This window comes from Danio rerio, chromosome 24 (assembly GCF_052040795.2).
Source record: "Danio rerio strain M-AB ecotype USA chromosome 24, GRCz13ab, whole genome shotgun sequence".
NCBI classification, from domain to species: Eukaryota; Metazoa; Chordata; class Actinopteri; order Cypriniformes; family Danionidae; genus Danio; species Danio rerio.
Window position 1 is genome coordinate 41,484,370 of NC_141044.1, and position 20,631 is coordinate 41,505,000.

The window sequence follows — 20,631 nt, forward strand, 5'->3', positions numbered from 1 at the left end:
AAAAAAATAATAATTCAAAGGTGGGCTAATAATTCTGAGCTCAACCGTATATATATATATTTTTTTTTTTATTTTACTTTATTTCTACTGTTTGTTTTATTCTTATTTTTGTGTATAAAGCATATGTGATATTTTACCCTATTATTTATATATGTATAATTATGTATAAATATGTATAATTATATTTTCCTGATAATTTCTTGTTTGGTGAATTGCATCAGGCAGCACAGTGGCGCAGTGAGTAGCAAGAAGGTTGCTGGTTTGAGCCTCTGCTGGGTCAGTTGGCATTTCTGTGTGGAGTTTGCATGTTCTCCCCATGGGTTTCCCCCACAAGTCCAAACACATACGCTATAGGGGAATTGGGTAAGCTAAATAATATTTAGGTTTTTGAAATTTAAGACTTTTTAAGACCCCACAGACACCATGGTTACATTAAAGACATTTATAATGATTTTCCTACATGTTTTATTTCAATTATTAATATTGATTTAATCAAAGAATCAGGAATGGGTCATAGATGAAACACAAACACACACAAATGTTTCTCAGACATCAGATCAGCACATTAGAGAGATTTCTTAATGACACTGAAGACTGAAATCAAATAAACGAAAAGGTTTAATGGTTGTAAATCTACTTGTAATTGTAGGAATGTCATTTATAAATCCAGAGAAACATAATTACCTAAATTTCCTACATTTTTGTCTAAAGCTGCCTATTCAAACAGAAAAGTGTCTTTAAATGTTCATATTATTTATTGCTCTTACTGTATGATTGTTTAAATAAAAGCAGCCCTGCTGAGCAGATGAGATGTTACTGTATACAGCATGATGAAATGTCTAATAGTGAGAGGTTTATAATCATTAAATATTGAAATAAGGCTATATTCAGCACATGAACTGATGCTGCACTGCTGTAAGAGACTAGAGCCACGTATACTGTGACTATTGCATGTAAACTGAGACCCTGATTCACTGCAACCCCCATCAAACCCACAGAGACACAACTCACACACACACGCACGCACGCACGCACGCGCGCACACACACACACAACTCACACACACGGAGAGAGAGGAAAAAACTAAACAGTATAAAAAGAAGCCCGTAATTATAGACACACACACACACACACACACACACACACACACACACACACACACACACACACACACAAAAGTGTATATGCACACACACAGAAAACTAGACAGATACTTACTCACTCGCACAAATGCACACAAACACTTATTGACAGATGCACTCACTCACACACACACGCACGCACAAAAACAACAGACACAAATGTACATGTACATATACACACACGGACGCGCACACGCACACACACACACAGAGAGAGAGAGAGAGAGAGAGAGAGAGAGAGACAAAAACGCTTACAGACATATGCATATATACACACACAATCAGAGAAACTGACAGACACACACACACACACACACACACACACACACACACACACACACACACACACACACACACACACAGAGAAACTCTTACAGACATACACATGTAGACATACACCCACACACACACACACACACACACACACTCACTCTCACACACGCGCGCGCACAAAAAAAAAAAGACACACACATACACAAATATTAATAAGGAAACACACAGAGACAGAGAGAAACTAAGAGAGCAAGAGACAGACTGGCACACAAACACACACACACAAAAGGACGGACAGATAAACAAACTTGACAGATACACACTCACTCTATCACACAAATAATAATACGGCACACACAGAAGAGACAAACAGAGAGAGCAAGAAACACTCACTCACTCAAGACACTCACTCACTCACTCACTCACTCACTCACCCACCCACCCTTCCACCCTTCCACCCACCCACCCACTCACTCACTCACTCACTCACTCAAATATTGATAAGGCACAGATAGAAACAAAGAGCAAGAAACACACACTCACACACACATAAAGACAGAGAAACAGTCAGCCAGACAGACACACATACACGCACAGACAGACAGACAGACACACACACGCGCACACACACTCAGAGAGTCTCAGAGGAAGCTCTTCTCCAGGTCCTGTGCGGAGATGGTCCTCAGCGGTGGTCTGGAGAGCGAGAGCGAGTGAAATGGAGACGCTCTCTGAGGAGGAGAGAGAGGAGGAGGAAGAGTGATTATTGACGGAGTGTCAGACAGAGAGCCGTAACTCCCTCCAGCTTTCTCCATCCTCTGCTGCTGCATCCATCCCTCCATCACATAACCAGAGAACACGGAGGACGACGAGCTGCTCAGATCCAGAGCGATGTCTGACAGAAGAGGACACACACACCACAAGAACAACAGCAGATCAGAAAACACAGCTGAAGTCGGAACTATGAGCGGCACGGTGGCTCGGTGGTTAGCACTGTCGCCTCAAAGCAAGAAGGTCGCTGGTTCGAGCCTTAGCCGAGTCAGTTGGCATTTCTGTGTGGAGTTTGCATGTTCTCCCAGTGTTTGCGTGGGTTGCCTCCAGGTGCTCCGGTTTCCCCCACAGTCCAAACACATGCGCTATAGGGGAGTTGAGTGTATAAGTGTGTGTATAAATGAGTGTGTTTGGGTTTTTCCCAGTACTGGGTTGCAGCTGGAAAGGCATCCACTGCATAAAACATATACTGGAATAGTTGGCGATTCATTCCACTGTGGTGACAGCTGATGAATAACAGGACTAAGATGACGGAAAATTGTTTCGAGTGTGGGATTTTGAGAGTGTGATCCTCCTAGACTGTGTGTGTGTGTGTGCGTGCGTATGCGTGTGTGTGTTTTCAAATACCTGATTCATGCAGCTGAGTGTGTGAGTAGATGTTTTTGGTGTAGAACTGGTTGTAGATGCAGTAAACCACAGCCATCAGAGTCAAAGTTCCTACAGCAGCAGCGATGAAGACTCCCACTCGACTGTTGCTCTTCATCAAGTGAACATCTGTCAATATTAAACACACACAGGCACAGTTGAACAGTTTGCATGTTTAGTGTGTTTTCTGTTCATTATGGGATGTTGATCTCTGCTTTGTTGACTTTTACTGTTGAAAATTCGACTCTACAGTTTAACAAAGTGACTTTTATTGACATTTTAGTCATTTCATATAATAATATAATGTATAAGAAATAATATATGAACAAAATAGTCTGTAAAATAACAGAGAATGTACTCCAACCCCGAGAATAAAGCACTGTAAACCATTGCAAATGTTCATAAAAGTCCCTCTGTCCACCTTCTCAAGGTTAAAAGTTGTTGGAAGAAAGATCAAGATCCCACAATGCAATTCGAAAGCAGAAATAAACGAGATACCTAAATAAAGTGTAATGAGGTAAGAGGTACACTTCATCACTGCATATGGGAATGTGTGAAAGTGAAAGCCTTTAGGTAAGGTGTTATTGAAATAATTGACCACATTTTAGCAAAAAAATGACCATTAGATCCTAAGATTTTGATCCTGGGTGTATATCCTGTCAGCCCACTCTTACAAAGCAAAGAGGTCAGATTCATAGACGTGTATTTTACAAGCTAAACGTATTATTGCTCTTAATTGGAAAAATATAAATTAACCTAGAATAGGAAAGTGGATTAAAGAAACCGCATCGCATAAGTCAATAGAATAAATCACATACATTGTCAAAAAGAAACAAAATGTGTTTGAAGATACCTGGAGACCTTTTAATATCTTCCTGAAGTACAATGTAAATGTTGGCAGTCTACTGCAACAAGAACAAGCTTAGGAGTAGGGGAGTATCATGGTCTAAACATAGACTCAGGAAACACTCTTTACCTGATTTAAACATACCCTTTTTTGTTCTTGTTTGTTTATTTATTTATTTATTTATTTATATATATTTGTGTATTAATTAATTAATCAATTTAATTATTATTATTTATTTTTAAGGGAATGGTTTGATGGGAGGGAGAGTAGAGTGTAAAACTCTGGCTGTGTTTTCATAATTATTCTGTAATTGTGTAATCTGTTGTGATATGCAAATTAAAAAAAGTCATAAATATATTGTACCAAATTAAGAAATAAATGAAAATAAATAAAAACATAACACAAAATTCTGAATTTTTTTTTTACAGTTTAGTATAATTAAACCCAGCAAGTATATAATATTATATATATATATATATATATATATATATATATATATATATATATATATATATATATATATATATATATATATATATATATATATATATATATAATAAATAATAATATAATATTATATATATATATATATATATATATATATATATATATATATATATAAATATATATATAAATAATATAATATAATATATTAATAATAATATATATATATATATATATATATATATATATATATATATATATATATATAAATAATATAATATAATATATTAATAATAATATATATATATATATATATATATATATATATATATATATATATATAAATAAATAATAAAGTATATTGTTTAGTGTTATTATGAATTAGAATTTTCTATATTAGATTTCAATTGTAAAATAAAACAAACATAAAATTCATTCATTTTCCTTCAGCTTAGTCCCTTTTTTATCAGGGGTCGCTACAATGGAATGAATCAACAACTATTTCAGCCTATGTTTTACACAGTGGATGCCCTTTAAGCTGCAACCCAGTACTGAGTAACACCCATACACACTTATACACACTCACACACACGCGTGCACACAACGGCCAATTTTAGCGCATGTGTTTGGACCAATGACTGTAAAAAATATGGACGACGCGACAGCCATTTTTCCCACTGAACGCCTTGAGGGCAAAACGCCTGCTTGACGGGCACAAACTGTCGCAAAAGACTGCTGAAATTGGAGCCTTGACATGCGCAGAAGGATTGTCTGATGGAGCCAGAGGAGGAGCCGCGAAAATGAGCGGAGTCGAGCTTCCAATCAAACGCTTTATGTAAAATCAACCACGCCCCCCGAACTTCTCAGCATGCGTTTGCTGTCATATCAACACAAATGGATGTAATAACGTTAACAAATATGAGGGTTTTATATATTCAATCGCGCCAGCTCCAGGCCGCAGCGCATAACTTACTCGCGGCGTCGCGGGCTGATTCCGGCTCGCATGCGGCAGCGCCTGCTCGCTCGGCCGCCGCATCTGGCTCGATTGACTCGGACTGGAATCGGGCAGTGAGTCCAGGCATCCGGAGTAGGTCCAGCAGAGGTAACATTAGTCAGTCTGAGCTCTAAGAGATAAGTCTCCGGCAGGCGAGAATCTAGCCGGAACTGTGTTTTGCTATCTGGGTGGCTAGGCGTGTATCAGCAAACTAATAAAGCCCGAAAAAAGCCCTGAACTTAGCGAATAAACAGTGTTCCACCAGGATCATGTATGTCAGAAACTGTAGTTTACTGCTGAACTCATTTTGTCATGGTAAAATAACACAGAAATCGAATAATAACATTTCAGTCTACTTCAGTCTCCTGCCGAAGCTCAGACGCCGCGCTTTGAGAAACTGTCAATCACAGCTGTCAATCACGATGACACGCCCAGCATTAAATTACTGCTAAAAACAAACTGTTTACAAAAATGAAGATCTGCACCTATTTCAGCACAATACCCAGTGCCTTAATCGACCAGAACCATCTTTCGGGACATTTTATTGCAAGTGTAATATTTTTTTTTATTTGGGCTCAAGTCTCCTTCATTAACACAGAGGAGGCGGGCTTTGTGACTTGTACTGCAGCCAGCCCCCAGGGGGCGATCTAACGGCCGAGACCTTCACTCAAACGTAGGCTTGCGGCACACTTGGTTTGGACTGTGGGGGAAACCGGAGCACCTGGAGGAAACCCACGCCAGCACGGGGAGAACATGCAAACTCCACACAAAAAATGCCAACTGACTCAACTGAGGCTCGATCCAGTGACCTTCTTGCTGTGAGGCGACAGCGCTAACCACTGAGCCACCATGTCGTTCCGACTACAAAAAAAATGTAATTCCCATAAATATTTTATCAGTCACTCCAGGAGTGTGCAGGGATTTCTTTATACATATTTGTAGACTTAAATTACTGACATTTCCTAAAATATATTGCATTATTTGCTTTGATTATTGTGTATTGATGTAAAATATACACGCAAATCTTGGAAGGGAGACCACATGGGAAAGCTAGGTTGCTGCCGGAAGTGGTGTTAGTGAGACCAGCAGGGGACGCCCAACTTGCGGTCTGTGTGGGTCCTAATGCCCCAGTATATTGATGGAGACTCTATACTGCTCAGTGAGCGCTGTCATTCAGATGAGACGTTAAACCGAGGTCCTGACTCTCTGTGGTCGTTAAAAATCCCAGGATGTCCTTCATTAAAACAAGTAGGGGTTTCATCCCGGCATCCTGGGCAAATCTGCCCACTGGCCTCTGTCCATCATGGCCTCCTAACCCTGCCCATATCAAAGTTGGCTTCATCACTCTGTCTCCTACATAAATGTAAGCAATTAATATATATATATATATATATATATATATATATATATATATATATATATATATATATATATATATATATATATATATATATATTATATTATATTATATTATATTATATATATTAATATATATATATATATATATATATATTATATTATATATATATATATATATATATATATATATATATATATATATATATATATATATATATATATATAAAATAAAACACTTTAATCATAATTATTTTAAGCAAGTAATATAAAAACGATGTAAAAACAAACTAGTAAAATAAATAAAATATCCAAGTTATACATTAAACAAAAAAGGCTTATATATGAAATAAACCATTTTAAAATATTAAAATAGGGTAATATAGCAAACAAAACTAACAATATTAGAAAACAACAGACCAAAATGAATAAAATAGAGCCTAACTGGCATGAAAATCACATCAATGAGGACAAAACACACTACTGATGATGATGATGATGAGTGTGTGTGTGTACACGTTTTTGTGACATATCAGGACACAAATCTGTATAATGACATAGGTATGACACAGGTATTACAAAAAGGAGGTGAAATATGGAGGACGTTGGGGACGTCCTCATTTCTCACAATGCTTATAAATCCCACAGAATGAGTTTCATCAGAGAGTAAGGCTGGACACCGACTCCGGTGATGATGGGGTTATTAATATAATATATGGTTTTAACAGTATAAAATGAATGGAAACTTATGTAATGTACCCACACAAGTGAAAGTGTGTGTGTCTTACAGCTTTGTTTCAGAGTGACTTGGTCCTGCTGATCAGAGGTCAGTTCATTTTCTTCTGCTGTGTCGGTGTTGACCGGATTCTGACCCAAACACACACTCACACACACCAACAGCAATGTCCACTTCAGCATCCTGCAAACACAGAGAAAAAGACAATCAGTATAACAACAAAACACAACAATCACAACACAAGAACGCTTCAATAATGAGAAAAAGACACCCGGTGCTCTCTAGTGGCTACGAGCTGAACTGAAGACATATCAGTAAATAGACCACCTAACATTAATTATTCGATTATAATTTCACCATTGCTTTATATTAACTCTACAGAGTATTATACAGATGTATATAGGCCTACACTAGACATGAGTGCGAATCATAACAAATGCGTCACACGAATACAGGCTTCACAACTGACCATCAGCTCACACAGACAGCAGAACACACTCATCTTCAGGTGAAATCCTCTTCACTTAATATCAGATGGAAGCTTTGGGTTTTTCCTCTTACCTTCCTTTGGTTTTTAGATCTCTGTCTTGTAATTTTGTCCTCCAGTGGTTCGACTCTTTCAGCTGCACTGAGCATCACTTTGTTTGTGGATCGTCTCTTTCCAAGGTGGAGCTTCACACCATGACAACCACGGTCCCAGGACCATTGAGCTCTTGCACGCACACACACAGATGCATGCAGGCACATACATACATCCGCATGTACGTCCATACACACAGACACTCAACACCTGCACATGAACAACCAGCACAATAACAGATAGAGAGAACTGCAGATTTATGATCAAATAACAGCTGAAATTACACCTAAATATAGACAAAAATATATATAAATCTACAGAAGCTGTGTGAAAATAAAATGTTTACATTTAGGACATGTGTCTAAAATAAATTGACAGAAAGGAGAAATAGAAAGATAGCAAAGTTAAATGCTTCAAAAATTTTGATTTATAATTCATTTTCTTTTCAGCTTAGTCTCTTTATTTATTTAGTTTATTTAATTCCCCTATAGTGCATGTGTTTGGACTGTGGGGGAAACCGGAGCACCCAAAGGAAACCAACGCCAACATAGGGAGAACATGCAAACGCCACACAGAAATGCCAACTGACCTAGCTGGGACTTGAACTAGCGACCTTCTTGCTGTAAAGCGACAGCACTAACCACTGCGCTGCCATTATTTATAATATTTATTATTATTATAAACAACAGTGATTTCTAAACAGGTATTTGCGTTTCAAAAGAAATAAAACTTTAAATTGTTAAAATGTCTTAACGTAATTTAAACATAATTAAAATAAATCAATAACTCTAGAACAATTACCAAGAGTTATAACAATGAATTAATTTAAAAAAATGTAGGAAAAAAAAAACACCTCTCAAACCCATCCATAAAACAGCCCTGCTGAAAAAAAAATCATATCTATATATATATATATATATATATATATATATATATATATATATATATATATATATATATATATATATATATATATATATATATATATATATATATATTAGGGATGTAACAATATTGTAAACATCGTCATACCGCAAGAGCAATTTCTTTCAACATTACCGTGGGTTTGACTCAAAATCATAGGTCTTTTGGTGAAGTTTGCTCAGTGGCGTAGCGCAAAATGCGGAGGCCCCCCTGCAGGGCTCGCTGACGGGGCCCCGTGATGGGGGGAGGGGGGGGGGGGATTTGGGGGGGGTACGTCATACGTCAATTTGCATATCACTGGCGTCATCACGTTCTACCGTTTCTGTTTAACAGCATATGGTTAATAAAGGGGCATTTATAATTGCACTACACTTTATATAAGCATGTTTATTTAACTACATTTATTGCTGTTTGAATACAGTATATCATTATAGATGTGAAACGATAGTGAATGTGCAGTAATCTCTCATATGAAATAAACTCAGACAAGTTCAGAAACTGTCACTAAAATATCTGTGATTGTGAACAAGAAAAGAATAAACGGTCCAATTAAATTGTTAAAATAAAGGAGAAGTAGATCGGTTTGACTGTACAAGGGAAAAACCTTCACACTGCCTGTGCTAAATCATTTGTCGTCGGTACGCAGAGTGGTGATCTGCTCTCGGGCTGCAGGTGGGAGAGGCTGCTGTACGAGAACTGACTGGGCCGCCTGTCAGTGCTGTGAGGCGAGGGAGGGGCCGGCGGCATCACACGCAGCTCGTTGAGAAGAGAAGGGACGGTACAGTATGGAAAAATGACAGTCTAAAAAAATCTCCAATAACACACAAAAAAGTCGCTAGATTTGTCGCTAGGGGGGTCTGAAAAGTCGCTAAATTTAGTGACAAAGTCGCTAAGTTGGGAACATTGGTGGCAAGCAATCAGAATGAAGTAGTCCACCGCTTGAGAGGTGTTCAGAGAACACAGACGTGTAAACTTTGGTTCCGACCACAGTTGTTCCCAACAGTTTATTGAAAATCGCGACGACGCGGGGCCCCCTAATCACGCGGGGCCCCCCCGCGGTGCGTGCCCTGCGGGCCCGTCCGCTACGCCACTGAGTTTGCTCAGGCGAATGGAGTGAATGGGAGGTAGTGGAAACTACAGTATTCATCAGCCCACGAGTGGCCATCATCCTTTGCAGTCTGTTGTCGCTATAGATCCAGTACTGCAGAAATGGAGGGCGCTGCTAGTAGCGGCAAAGAAAAAGAGCTATAAATGGTCGAACCTAAAGCGGGTTTTAAATCAGATGTGTGGAAGCATTTCAGTCTCTCTCTGAAAAGATACAAGAAAGAAGAAAATGTGACAGAAAAAAGGGTATGCAGGCACTGCCAGACTGTGCTGAAATACAAGTCGGGGAATACGACTAACATGATGGGGATTTTTTTTTAGTCAAGGGGACAGCAGAACACAGCACACTGCTCAGATTGATGGAGACATTGACTTGTACCACCAATAGACCTCTATCTCACTCATGGCTTGTCCTTTCGAGTGGTGTTTTTTTTTTTTTTTTACATGGTTTAATATTTTTTGTTATTAAAATTTACTAACTTAAGTTCCTGTTTGAATGTCATTGATCTGTTCAGTGTTGAGGTAACCTGAACATTCTAGCACTTTTTTGAGTCTCTTCAATAGTTTTGTTTTTCCTTTAAATGATTCAATAAATACCGTACCGTCCCATTCATACCGAGGTATTACCGTATCGTGAAATTTTGATACCGTTACATCCCTTATATATATATAAATAAAAGCAGAATAAAAAGAATAAAAGCAGTTTTTAATATTTTAAACACCATTTTAAGGACAAAATCATAAACCCCTTTAAGCAATTTTTTTTTTTCAGGGGGGCTAATAATTCAGGGGGGCTAATAATTCTGACTTCAACTGTATATAAATATAACATATACACACACACACACACACCAGATGCTAACCCTAAATAATAGAGAACAGTGGTCAAATAAGTTCAAATAACCATTTATACACAAACAAGATCACAAAGTGAACTATACAAAATATCTGTTTGTCTGAAAAGTAAAACCAAACAAACATTTAGACAAACTTGACACCTCAGAGTTGTTTTTTGCTTGACTAAAGATGTAATGATTAACTCAGGTCATGATTTAATTTTTACATTAACAAATAAACCGAACAAGTAAGAGATCAAAAGTATTATGAAGTAAATTAAAAGGTGCCCTTTTACTGATGACTACATTTCTTTGTAAAACTTACAAAATTACAAAACTAAAATGCAATTTTAAAACAACCCCAACATCAAACACTGACTTTTTTTTTAAAGATGATTCCTTGGATTTACACATTTTTTTAAGTTAAGTTGTTGTAAACAATTTATTTGGGCTGAATTTAAACAAAACAAATTAAGTTGAACATTGAGAAATTTACAGTGAACTTGCACAAATAAAATAAATCTCGTCATATAAACAAAATGCCTTTTAATCATGAACATACAAAGAAACAGCACAAGGAGCTGTTAAATCTAAATCAGACAAAATGTGTAAAATTACATAACAAACCGGTCTGACTTTAGTCTTATGAAATAAAACTAAACTCTGCCAGCAGGTGGCGCTTATGAACAGCAGTAATATCGTTTTCAAGATCACTGCTGAAAACACTTATTAAAACTACTTCAGTACCGCATCATTGACTGGCAAGATAAAAAGAAAATAGCACATAAACCTTTCTAAAAGACGGTGAGTTCGCTCAGATTCATTTATATAGACTCCTGCTCCATTTTGTTCACCATCTCAAATTATTTGAATCGTCACATTTTAATCAATTTTCAACCGACTTGCCGCTCATCTTTAAAGGAACACTCCACTTCTGACTTTTTACAACTCTCCAAGAGTTAAAGAGTTGAGTTTACCATTTCTGAATCAATTCAGCTGATCTCCTGGTCTGGTAGGAGCACTCTTAGCTTTTTAAAGCAATAAAGCCGCCCTAATAATGAATGTAAAATAAACAAATAAAAACTCCTCAAAGATTTGAGATGTTCCAGAAAGTTAGGAAGATCATTCCACCGCTGAACAGCAGCAACAGTAAAGCTTCTTGAAATAAAGCTGGGCTTAGATCACTAAATTGAATTAATATATTGGCATCTCGTTCACATTTCAAGAGATTTGATAACTGATCTGTCCTTATAAGGCCGATGGGAAATTTAAAGTTGCCATCTTCTATGGGGATATAATTACAAACTAATATTTTGATTTCCCTGCTGAAAAATCCAGCTTAAACCAGCCAAGGCTGGTTGGTTGGTTTTAGCTGGTTCACCAGCCTGGTTTTAGAGGGGTTTTGGCCATTTCCAGCCTGGTTTTAACTGGTCTGGCTGGAAAATGACCAGCTAAATCCAGCTAAAACCAGCTTGACCAGCCTGGTTTAAGCTGGACATACCTGGTTTTGGCTGGGCTCCCATCTTGATTAGGCTGGTCAAGCTGGTTTTAGCTGGTCATCTCCCAGCCTGACCAGCTAAGACCAGGCTGGAAGTGGCCAAAACCCCTCTAAAACCAGCCTGGTCGACCAGCTAAAACCAGCCTAGGCTGGTTTAAGCTGTTTTTTTCAGTAGGGTAATAATCAAGGAATTTGCATATTATTGCTTCTGCTAAAGTCATAGTTCCTATTTCCAAAACAATAATTAAATGGAGTGTTCCTTTAAAGTTACATCTCTAATTTTGTCAAAGCAAAAGCAGCAGGAAATACACAAACACTATATTTGAGATATTTACAACAAACAGCAGAGAATTAAATAATTACCCTTTAAGATCACAGATTGTGAAGCGTTCTACATGAGTTAAATTACATCTCATCATTATTATATATTAGTGACTACAACAAACTACTTACAAAAAGAGTTCAAGCTACTGAACAAACGCAAAGACCCATCAAACCCCTGTGAGAGGCAAAACTAACATTACTGTACTATGACTATAAGCCATAAAAAGTCTGGCCGACAGGGTCAGAAGCTCGCTTTCAGAAAGATGTCTGTGATGAAAAATGAAGAATTACAGATGAAAGATACAATGCAATATCAAAAGATTAGAAGTTTGTGAAAATACTTCATGAATCAATATTGTATGTGTCAAATACAAACTGCAGCTGGAAACATATCAAAACTTACAAAAATCATTTTTACACTAACAATAACTTGTGGTAAAAATCTTTACATTATGCAAATTTAAATGACTTAAAACATTATAAAAAGTTTTATTAACCACACAAAAAAGTGTATCTATGTTATATTTTAGTTCTGCATGAACAATGACGTCTATTTTAGGATCGTAGGAATTAAATTACATACTATGGAAGTCAACGGTTACCGGTTTACAACATTCTTCAAAATATCTTTTTGTGTTCAACCAAAAAAGAAACTCAAATAGATTTAGAAGAATTAATAAATGGCAAAACTTACATTTGTGTGAACGATCCCTTAAGGGTGATTATTTATAGACAGCAGTTCTCCAAAATCATCCAAACTATCCAATAATTTATTCACTTGATCCGCATTGTGCACGACTTTACTCTTACAGAAGAACAACACAATCAAACTTATAAAAAATATTGTGATTTTTTTCCAGCTTTATGATGGCAGTGATGTTTACTAATTAAAAAAACCCATTTATAAAAGCACACAACACTTGACTGCCCTGATGCGTCATTGCATGTTTTTTTTATCACAACAAAAGTGCATCAAGCAACTTTAAAACAGACAACTAAAATAAATAATTGGGAATGATTATTTAAAGCAGATCTCATATTTCCAAAAGCATTATGTTTAAAGTAGATTAAGCACTTGCTGCTCTTTTATACCATAGTTAAAAAAACACTGACGGATCTCTGATGAAAACTCATCAGCTCAGTAAACCAGCAGGACTGTCAGTTATCAGATGATTCAACCACTGTAAGAGGTAACAATAGTGTTACGGTGTAGTTCAATGTTCACCTGGACCCATCAAACACAAATATGACTCTGCAGTACCATTAACAAACCCAATTCAAGTGACATTTCTGCAGCATTTTTAACAGGTAAATTCCAGGACACACTTGGCAACACAGTTGGGTTTCGTTGTTTGGCATTGGCTTGGTCTGTCGTGGCATAAACATGAAAGCAGGATTTATCCAGAAGATATCAAATGGCTTCAGAAAACTCAAGTCAATGACTACATTTAAATGGACATTCATTCATTTTCCTCCGGGCTAGTCCCTTATTTATCAGGGGTCACCACAGCGGAATGAACCACCAACTATTTTGGAATATGTTTTTAGGCAGCGGATGTCCTTTATCAGCTGGGAAACACCCATACACTTACACATTCTACGGCTAAGAAACCCACGCCAACACGAGGAGAACATGCAAACTCCACACAGAAATGCCTACTGGCCCAGCCGGGACTCAAACCAGTGACCTTCTTGCTGTGAGGCCAGGGCTAATCACAGAGCCACTGTGCCGCTTTTACATGGACATCAGTAATTGAACTACCTGCCTTAATCTGCATAAGCCAATAACATGATTAAGGTGTTTACATAAGTTGCTTTTTGAATTTTCCTTTCATGATCTCTTTTACATGTCATTCACCTTATTCTTCGCTGACGAGCGGACGCAGCCATTTGAATCTGTTTGGCTCGAGACGTCCGGTCTCAATCACTTCCATTCATTTTTAGACATCATAAACTGCTCGTTTCACTGTTTGATGTTGCAAACTGATATTTCCTTATTATATTATTCTACTTGGTCTATATAGTCATGCAAACATTTGTTTGTAGAGCAAGTAGTTTGACCATTTTCTGCCGTTTATTATTCATAGTCATTTGTCCCATAGGCGACTGAATCGGAAGTTCTGAAAACAATCACACTCCCGCCTTTTAGAATAAGGTCAATAGCACAGATCGATTAATGTTGTTGCGTCACCGCACTACCCAACATTTCATCCGGAGTTTCATGTAATTTCAAGCATTTCATTTTTAATTTTTCGACTTTAACTGCAGTTCAGGAGTTTAACTTCTATTCAGGAACATTTCATTGGATGTATTGGATGCGAGTACGGAGTAAAGACTGGTGGAAGAGTGTTGTTTTAATGGGATTTGATAACGCATGCCACACATTTCACGATGTGTGCATCTGTGGTCCTTTACGGACTCGGTTAGAGTAGAAAATAGTGTCAAACAGCTGTGTGTGTGTGTGCCTGTGTGGATTATCCTGTCAAAAAAACACAGCAAAAGTCCTACTTGACGGTAATAGTTTGATTGCAGTGTTTACATGTCTGCACTGCACTTCAATAAAGGGATACCACACATCTTAATTCCATTTGTGTTTAATACGATTACGACTTTAGTTAGATTAACGTAATCAAAATTCTCTGTTTACATGCTAGACTCTTAATCAGAGTATTGTCTTAATCGTACTAAAACCGGAGTATTGATGTCCATGTAAACATACTCAATGAATAATTACGGGCAATTTTCTGTAAAGGTCTGTATGTGTGAACAGGCCCTATTTGAAGATACTGGTAAATTCATTCTGGCTATTTTCGGGAAAGAGAAGTTGTAACATTATCGGTAATATGCAGGAATGCTGCGCTGTGTGAACGCAAAAGGAAGATTGCCGGAAAGAGCGCGTTCACATCTAGAACATGCTGACGCAAGACGTCCACTTTAACTAATAAGAACATTCAGACACATTCACGTCCACCCGGTTTGTAAGAATAAAAGCCAGTGATTATTTTTCCACTCACATTTAGCTGCTAGATGTTGGTCAGATAATGTTTTTGTTCCTTCTTAATGCCAACTCGGTTAAAATGTATGGATAAAATGCTTATGATAAACCAATGTTTGTTTACCTTCAAGCTCTGATGCGTTTGCACGTAAAGCAGCCGGTAGGCGCCAGCGCACACACATATTATGAACATCTCGACATGAGAAAGTCTTCCATATGATTTCATCAAAGTTGTTCACCATACTGATCCATTCACAGAGTTTGAAATGTGGTCAAATGTTTTCAAATACAAGCGTAGCTGTTTAGAGCTCATTTTTGGTTAATGATGTCAGAATTTACCGGAATTTTGGAATGGATGTGTGAATGCTCTTTCGGAAAAATTCCATAAAGTCCTTGCCTGTGTGAACAGCGCTTTCATGAATTTACCGGTGAATTCGTTCCAGACATTTTCCAGATAATTATCATTATCACTGTGTAAAAGGGGCTAATGACAATATTCGTTTGGCCATAAATTATGTCTTTTTTTTAATATATACTCACACATTCAAACAAACGGATAAAAATTATTGTGGTCAACGGCAAAGCACGTGAATAAAAAAGGTCCCATTTAAACAGATCCATCGCTGATGTCTGTAAACTCTGCTGGAAGTCGTGCTCTCATAAAACACTTAACATGATCGTTTTGTAGTTGCGAGATTTCCCTCAAGTAAGGGTCGAAAGACCCTACTTCGTCCTGTGATGGATTCAAATCCTAAGTGGACTTTGCAGATCCTCTGATGTGACGATTGCAGAGGTGCACATTGCATATCGATGCAAAAACGATAATGTGGCCCTAATAATCAGATTATGAGAATCAAATAAAGACTTCTCCAAGAGTTCAGCGTGTAAGGAACATAAAGGAGTCAATGACTGTTTTCTTTAGGCCATAAATTAAAGTCTTTTTTTATATATACTTCTGTTCATACGAACAAATAAAAATTATTGTTGTCAACAACAAAGCACGTGAATAAAAAAGGGCCCTATTTAAACAGATTCATCGCTGATGTCTGTAAACTCTGCTGACAGTCGTGCTCTCATAAAACACTTAACATGATCGTTTTGTAGCTGCGAGATTTCCCTCAAGTGTCGAAAGAATTAGTCGTCCTGTGATGGATTCAAATCCTAAGTTGACTTTGCAGATCCTCTGATGTGACGATTGCAGAGGTGCACATTGCATATTGATGCAAAAACGATAATGTGGCCCTAATAATCAGATTATGAGAATCAAATAAAGACTTCTCCAAGAGTTCAGCGTGTAAGGAACAAAGGAATCAATGACTGTTTTCTTTAGGCCATAAATTAAAGTCTTTTTTTATATATACTTATGTTCATACGAACAAATAAAAATTATTGTTGTCAACAACAAAGCACGTGAATAAAAAAGGGCCCTATTTAAACAGATCCATCGCTGATGTCTGTAAACTCTGCTGACAGTCGTGCTCTCATAAAACACTTAACATGATCGTTTTGTAGTTGTGAGATTTCCCTCAAGTAAAGGGTCGAATGAATTAATCATCCTGTGATGGGTTAAAATACAAAGTTGATTTTGTAGATCCTCTGATGTGACGATTGCAGAGGTGCACGTTGAGATATCGATGCTGAAACGATATATAACGCAGCCCTAATAATCTGATTGAAAGAGAAACACACAGACTCCTCAAAGATTTCAGCGTGTGAGGAAAGTGAATGTGAGTCAATGAGTTTTCTTCTGGCAATAAATGAAGTCTTTATATATCCTCACGTGTTCATACGAACAGATCAAATGATTGTTGTCAATGGAAAAGCACGTGAATAAAAACGTCCCCATTTGAACAGAACCATGGCTGATGTCTGTAAACTCTATGCTCTCATAAAACGCTCGACTCCACACTTTCAATATGACCGTTTTGCAGATGCGAGTTATGATTTCCCTCGAGTAAAGGGTGGGATGAATTGAGATCGTCCCGCGATGGTGGTAATGTGCTGAGAGGCGTCAGATCTGCGTCTGTGGTGGCACATGGCGTGTATCTGGCCTCTGTGTCTGCTGGTGATTGGCCGAGCCGCTCCAGGAGCAGGGAATGAATGTATCCGATAGGAACAGGAAGTGATGCAATTATGATCAGTATGATCAGAACAGCAAGAGCCCAATCAGGATATGGAAGATCTTCTTTGGATGCCTGAGAGAAAATGTTGGATATGGTTACATCAAATCAAATTATTATGATTTTAAAAGTCTATTAGAAAGGAAGGAAGTAAAGGAAAAATATGCATTAATGTAGCATCATACTTGACATGCAGCTTTTTGGTTCATATAGCATAAAATAATGCAAATATGGAGAGGAAAAAAAAGCTTAGCTTTGACCAAATCTCTGTAGTTTAATGACATCAGATGAATACATCTTAAAAAAAGAAAACTGGCATTGCAATATTTTGCTTTCTATTATATTAATATTGCAGTTTTACCAGATGACTCTGTGTATTTGGAAACAAGCCACAATTTTAGATTGATTGGGGTGATTTTAAAGGTGCTTAATTTTTTTTGCAATTGATTTTACCTTCTCTCTATTCCACGCAGAGTATTCGGGACGCTTCAATATCATCTTTAGCAGACTGGCCCCCAAAAGTCCCAGCATAGCAATTGGACACACAAATTTCCACAAGTACTTGTATATAACGGGGATCGGCCGATTCAGCATCTGTTTCAGGTCCTCCAAAAACCTGCAATAAAAATACATCTTATTGATGCCGTTTACACAACAGAAGAGCAGATCATTTTATGGATGTGACATCTGCAGTAAAAACTATTATAGTGAAACATCAGTTTATATTTCCCAAAAAGCTAAGCACAGAATTGTGGGATCAGAAAAATACCAATCAGAAAACCTTTTTCATATTTTAAATGAGGGAAATAAACATGGAATATGGAGGGGGGGGACACGCTTACTCCACGAGACGAGACAAGACACGAGATTGGGTTCACGAGAACGAGACGAGGCAGATTTACACTATTATTAAGAAATCTTCAATGATGAAATGCATGAATTAAAAATATCTTTTAAACTATTTTTAACTTTATCAACTTGTAATGAATGTCATTTTACTTATTTTTTTTAATGAATTCTAAGCAGTAAAGGAGATGCGAACACTGCAAATTATTTTGCTAATATTTGAATCTATTAGACACGCTGAGGAAGGCATTGTGCCGAAACGTTTGTGTCTTTAAATCACCCGAAGAATGTAAAAAGAAAAACATTAGGAAGCAATTACTTGAGTGCAAATCATTACTTTTTGGCTAATATATGAATAGAATATAGTATTTACATAATTAAATATTAGCAAACTATTTGCTAATATATGAACGAAAAATACATTTTTATTCAACTGAGGAAAAAAAAAAATAAAAATCACAAAATGCAAAAAAATTCAGGTGCTTTTTTAAATCAACTTGTAATGAATGTTATTTTACATTTATTTTAACGAATGATGCCACAAAGGACATGCAAGCACTACTAAATATTTAGCTTATAAACTAGACTGACTTCTCCCCTGTACAGCTTTACATGAGAGTCGAACTCCTGTCCACAAATTGAACGTAATTTTATTTTTTTAATGTACGTGATCGTGTCATTTTTGGTTCAATTTTTCAGCAGTTCCACTTTCATTCAGCAACAGCTTCAGTTTTTCTTCCCTGTTTTTTTCAGACAGCATAAACATGTGTTGGGTGATGATGGCGACGGATGTGCATGTGTGTGTGCACACTTGGAGGAGATGTGCGTGTCTGTGGTCCTTTACTGACTCAAGGGGAGCAGAAAACAGTGTCAAACAATCGTTTGTGTGTGTGTGTATGGTTTATGTTGTCGCAAAATTCAGCTAAAAGTCAGCTTGGGTGTGTGCAAAGCACTAGATGTGTGGATCGAATTCAATCCTGCCTCCAATCTTAAAGGGGTGGTCCACTACGATATTATATTTTAAACTTCAGTTGATGTGTAATGTAGCTGTGTGAACATAAACAGCATCTCTGAATGTAAAATATTCAAAGTTTAATGCAAAGGGAGACCTTGATTTGTACAGAGTTAGCTTAGCAACGCCTACAATTAACGAATTTTGGGGACTACAAAAAATACTTCCGCCCCCTGTGAGATCACAAAAGTTCGTTATTGCGCATCCCACACTGCGCAGGTAAAGGCCGTGGCCATAGGCGCTGTAACGTTACTGCAGAGAGAGAAATGCCATCCTGCTGTTTCCACAGAGCTGTTCTGTTTCTGTTGTTGGGCTTCCAAATGACACGACCCAAACACAGAAGTGCTTACAGTTCAATATTAATTATGTTCCAGAGAACTATAAAATACATAGCAAGCATGATTTGACAAAACACAGCTTCCAGAATCTCTCCCAGTTCAGTGCTGGATTCAGTTAAAATCTCCTCAAAGATGGAGCAAGGAGATGCTGTGAACTCTGAGTCATGACCTGTAAGTATTTTTATTTGTTAAAATTGATCATGACATGTACAGTGTCTAACTTTAACGGTGTGTTGTAGCAAAGATGTAAACAACGGGAAATTATGGTAACCGCTAACGACTTAGCTAACGTTACAAATCTATATTTATCAAACGGCTGTAAACGCACACACACACATACACATACACGCACTCTTGGCCAGCACCTGCGTCTCTCTGTGGGAGACGGCAGAGTTTCTCTCTATAGGCAGCTTTGCTATGCGTTTTACAACTCGGACAATAAAGTCGCAAAAGATATGTGAACGATTCATGTTACTTACACAGGCATATTCCGCATATGCATGAAAGACGTCCTGTAACGCGTTGATTTAAAAAAAATACAGCAATGATTTCCCAACTGGAGTGTAACATCAAAAACAAATCAATCCAGGCTCACAAAGGTCTCATCTCACATCTTGTGCTTTATTCTGTCACCATAGAAAATAACTTAATCCGAGCATGAGAGAAAAAGAACAATAAAAATCTCTCCCGCGCACATGCGCTTCTCGTGTTACAGATACTTCATCGTATACACGCATAAACACACTAAAAGGCACAGAAACAGTTAAGGAGCTGCATCCCATTTTAACTCGTTACAGACACGTGTTGACTGACTGACTGACTGACTGTTTACACAAAACGCGCGTGCTT

General features: G+C 37.4%; 2 protein-coding genes and 1 long non-coding RNA gene across 16 annotated transcripts in view; 1 reads left to right on the forward strand and 2 right to left on the reverse strand.

Moving 5' to 3' along the window:
• Nucleotides 1-455: 455 nt before the first annotated feature.
• Nucleotides 456-7,841, reverse strand: LOC147831153 (uncharacterized). Its single transcript, XM_087310191.1, has 4 exons — nt 7,767-7,841; nt 7,258-7,388; nt 2,811-2,957; nt 456-2,307 (listed from the first exon to the last, which is right to left on the reverse strand). The coding sequence occupies exons 2-4, from the start codon at nt 7,385-7,387 to the stop codon at nt 2,057-2,059; spliced, it is 528 nt and encodes a 175-aa protein (XP_087166317.1). The 5' UTR covers nt 7,388; nt 7,767-7,841; the 3' UTR covers nt 456-2,056.
• A 2,439-nt stretch (nt 7,842-10,280) lies between these two features.
• On the forward strand, nt 10,281-17,152 carry LOC147831154 (uncharacterized). Its single transcript, XR_015525405.1, has 2 exons — nt 10,281-12,048; nt 12,323-17,152. It is a non-coding gene; the product is annotated as an uncharacterized LOC147831154 (long non-coding RNA).
• Nucleotides 14,713-20,631, reverse strand: part of slc6a16b (solute carrier family 6 member 16b) — a 30,852-nt gene continuing 24,933 nt past the window's right edge. For 3 of the 14 annotated variants that reach the window (XR_015524536.1, XR_015524529.1, XR_015524537.1), the window contains exons 11-13: nt 18,040-18,202; nt 16,708-17,661; nt 14,713-16,298 (exon numbers count right to left, since the gene is read on the reverse strand). Coding sequence is in view for 3 of the 14 variants with exons in the window: in XM_087308829.1 (XP_087164955.1) it covers nt 17,353-17,661; nt 18,040-18,202 (472 nt within the window). In the remaining 11 variants the exon portion in view is untranslated. 14 annotated transcript variants of the gene reach the window in all.

Bases quoted from the DNA above. Each gene is read 5' to 3' on its own strand.
- LOC147831153 (XM_087310191.1), bottom strand. From the start codon at position 7,387: ATGCTGAAGTGGACATTGCTGTTGGTGTGTGTGAGTGTGTGTTTGGGT. The intron at 2,958-7,257 runs GTAAGACACACA...TAATATTGACAG, and splicing joins AGTCACTCTGAAACAAAGCT to ATGTTCACTTGATGAAGAGC. The intron at 2,308-2,810 runs GTATTTGAAAAC...CTCTTCTGTCAG, and splicing joins CACTCAGCTGCATGAATCAG to ACATCGCTCTGGATCTGAGC.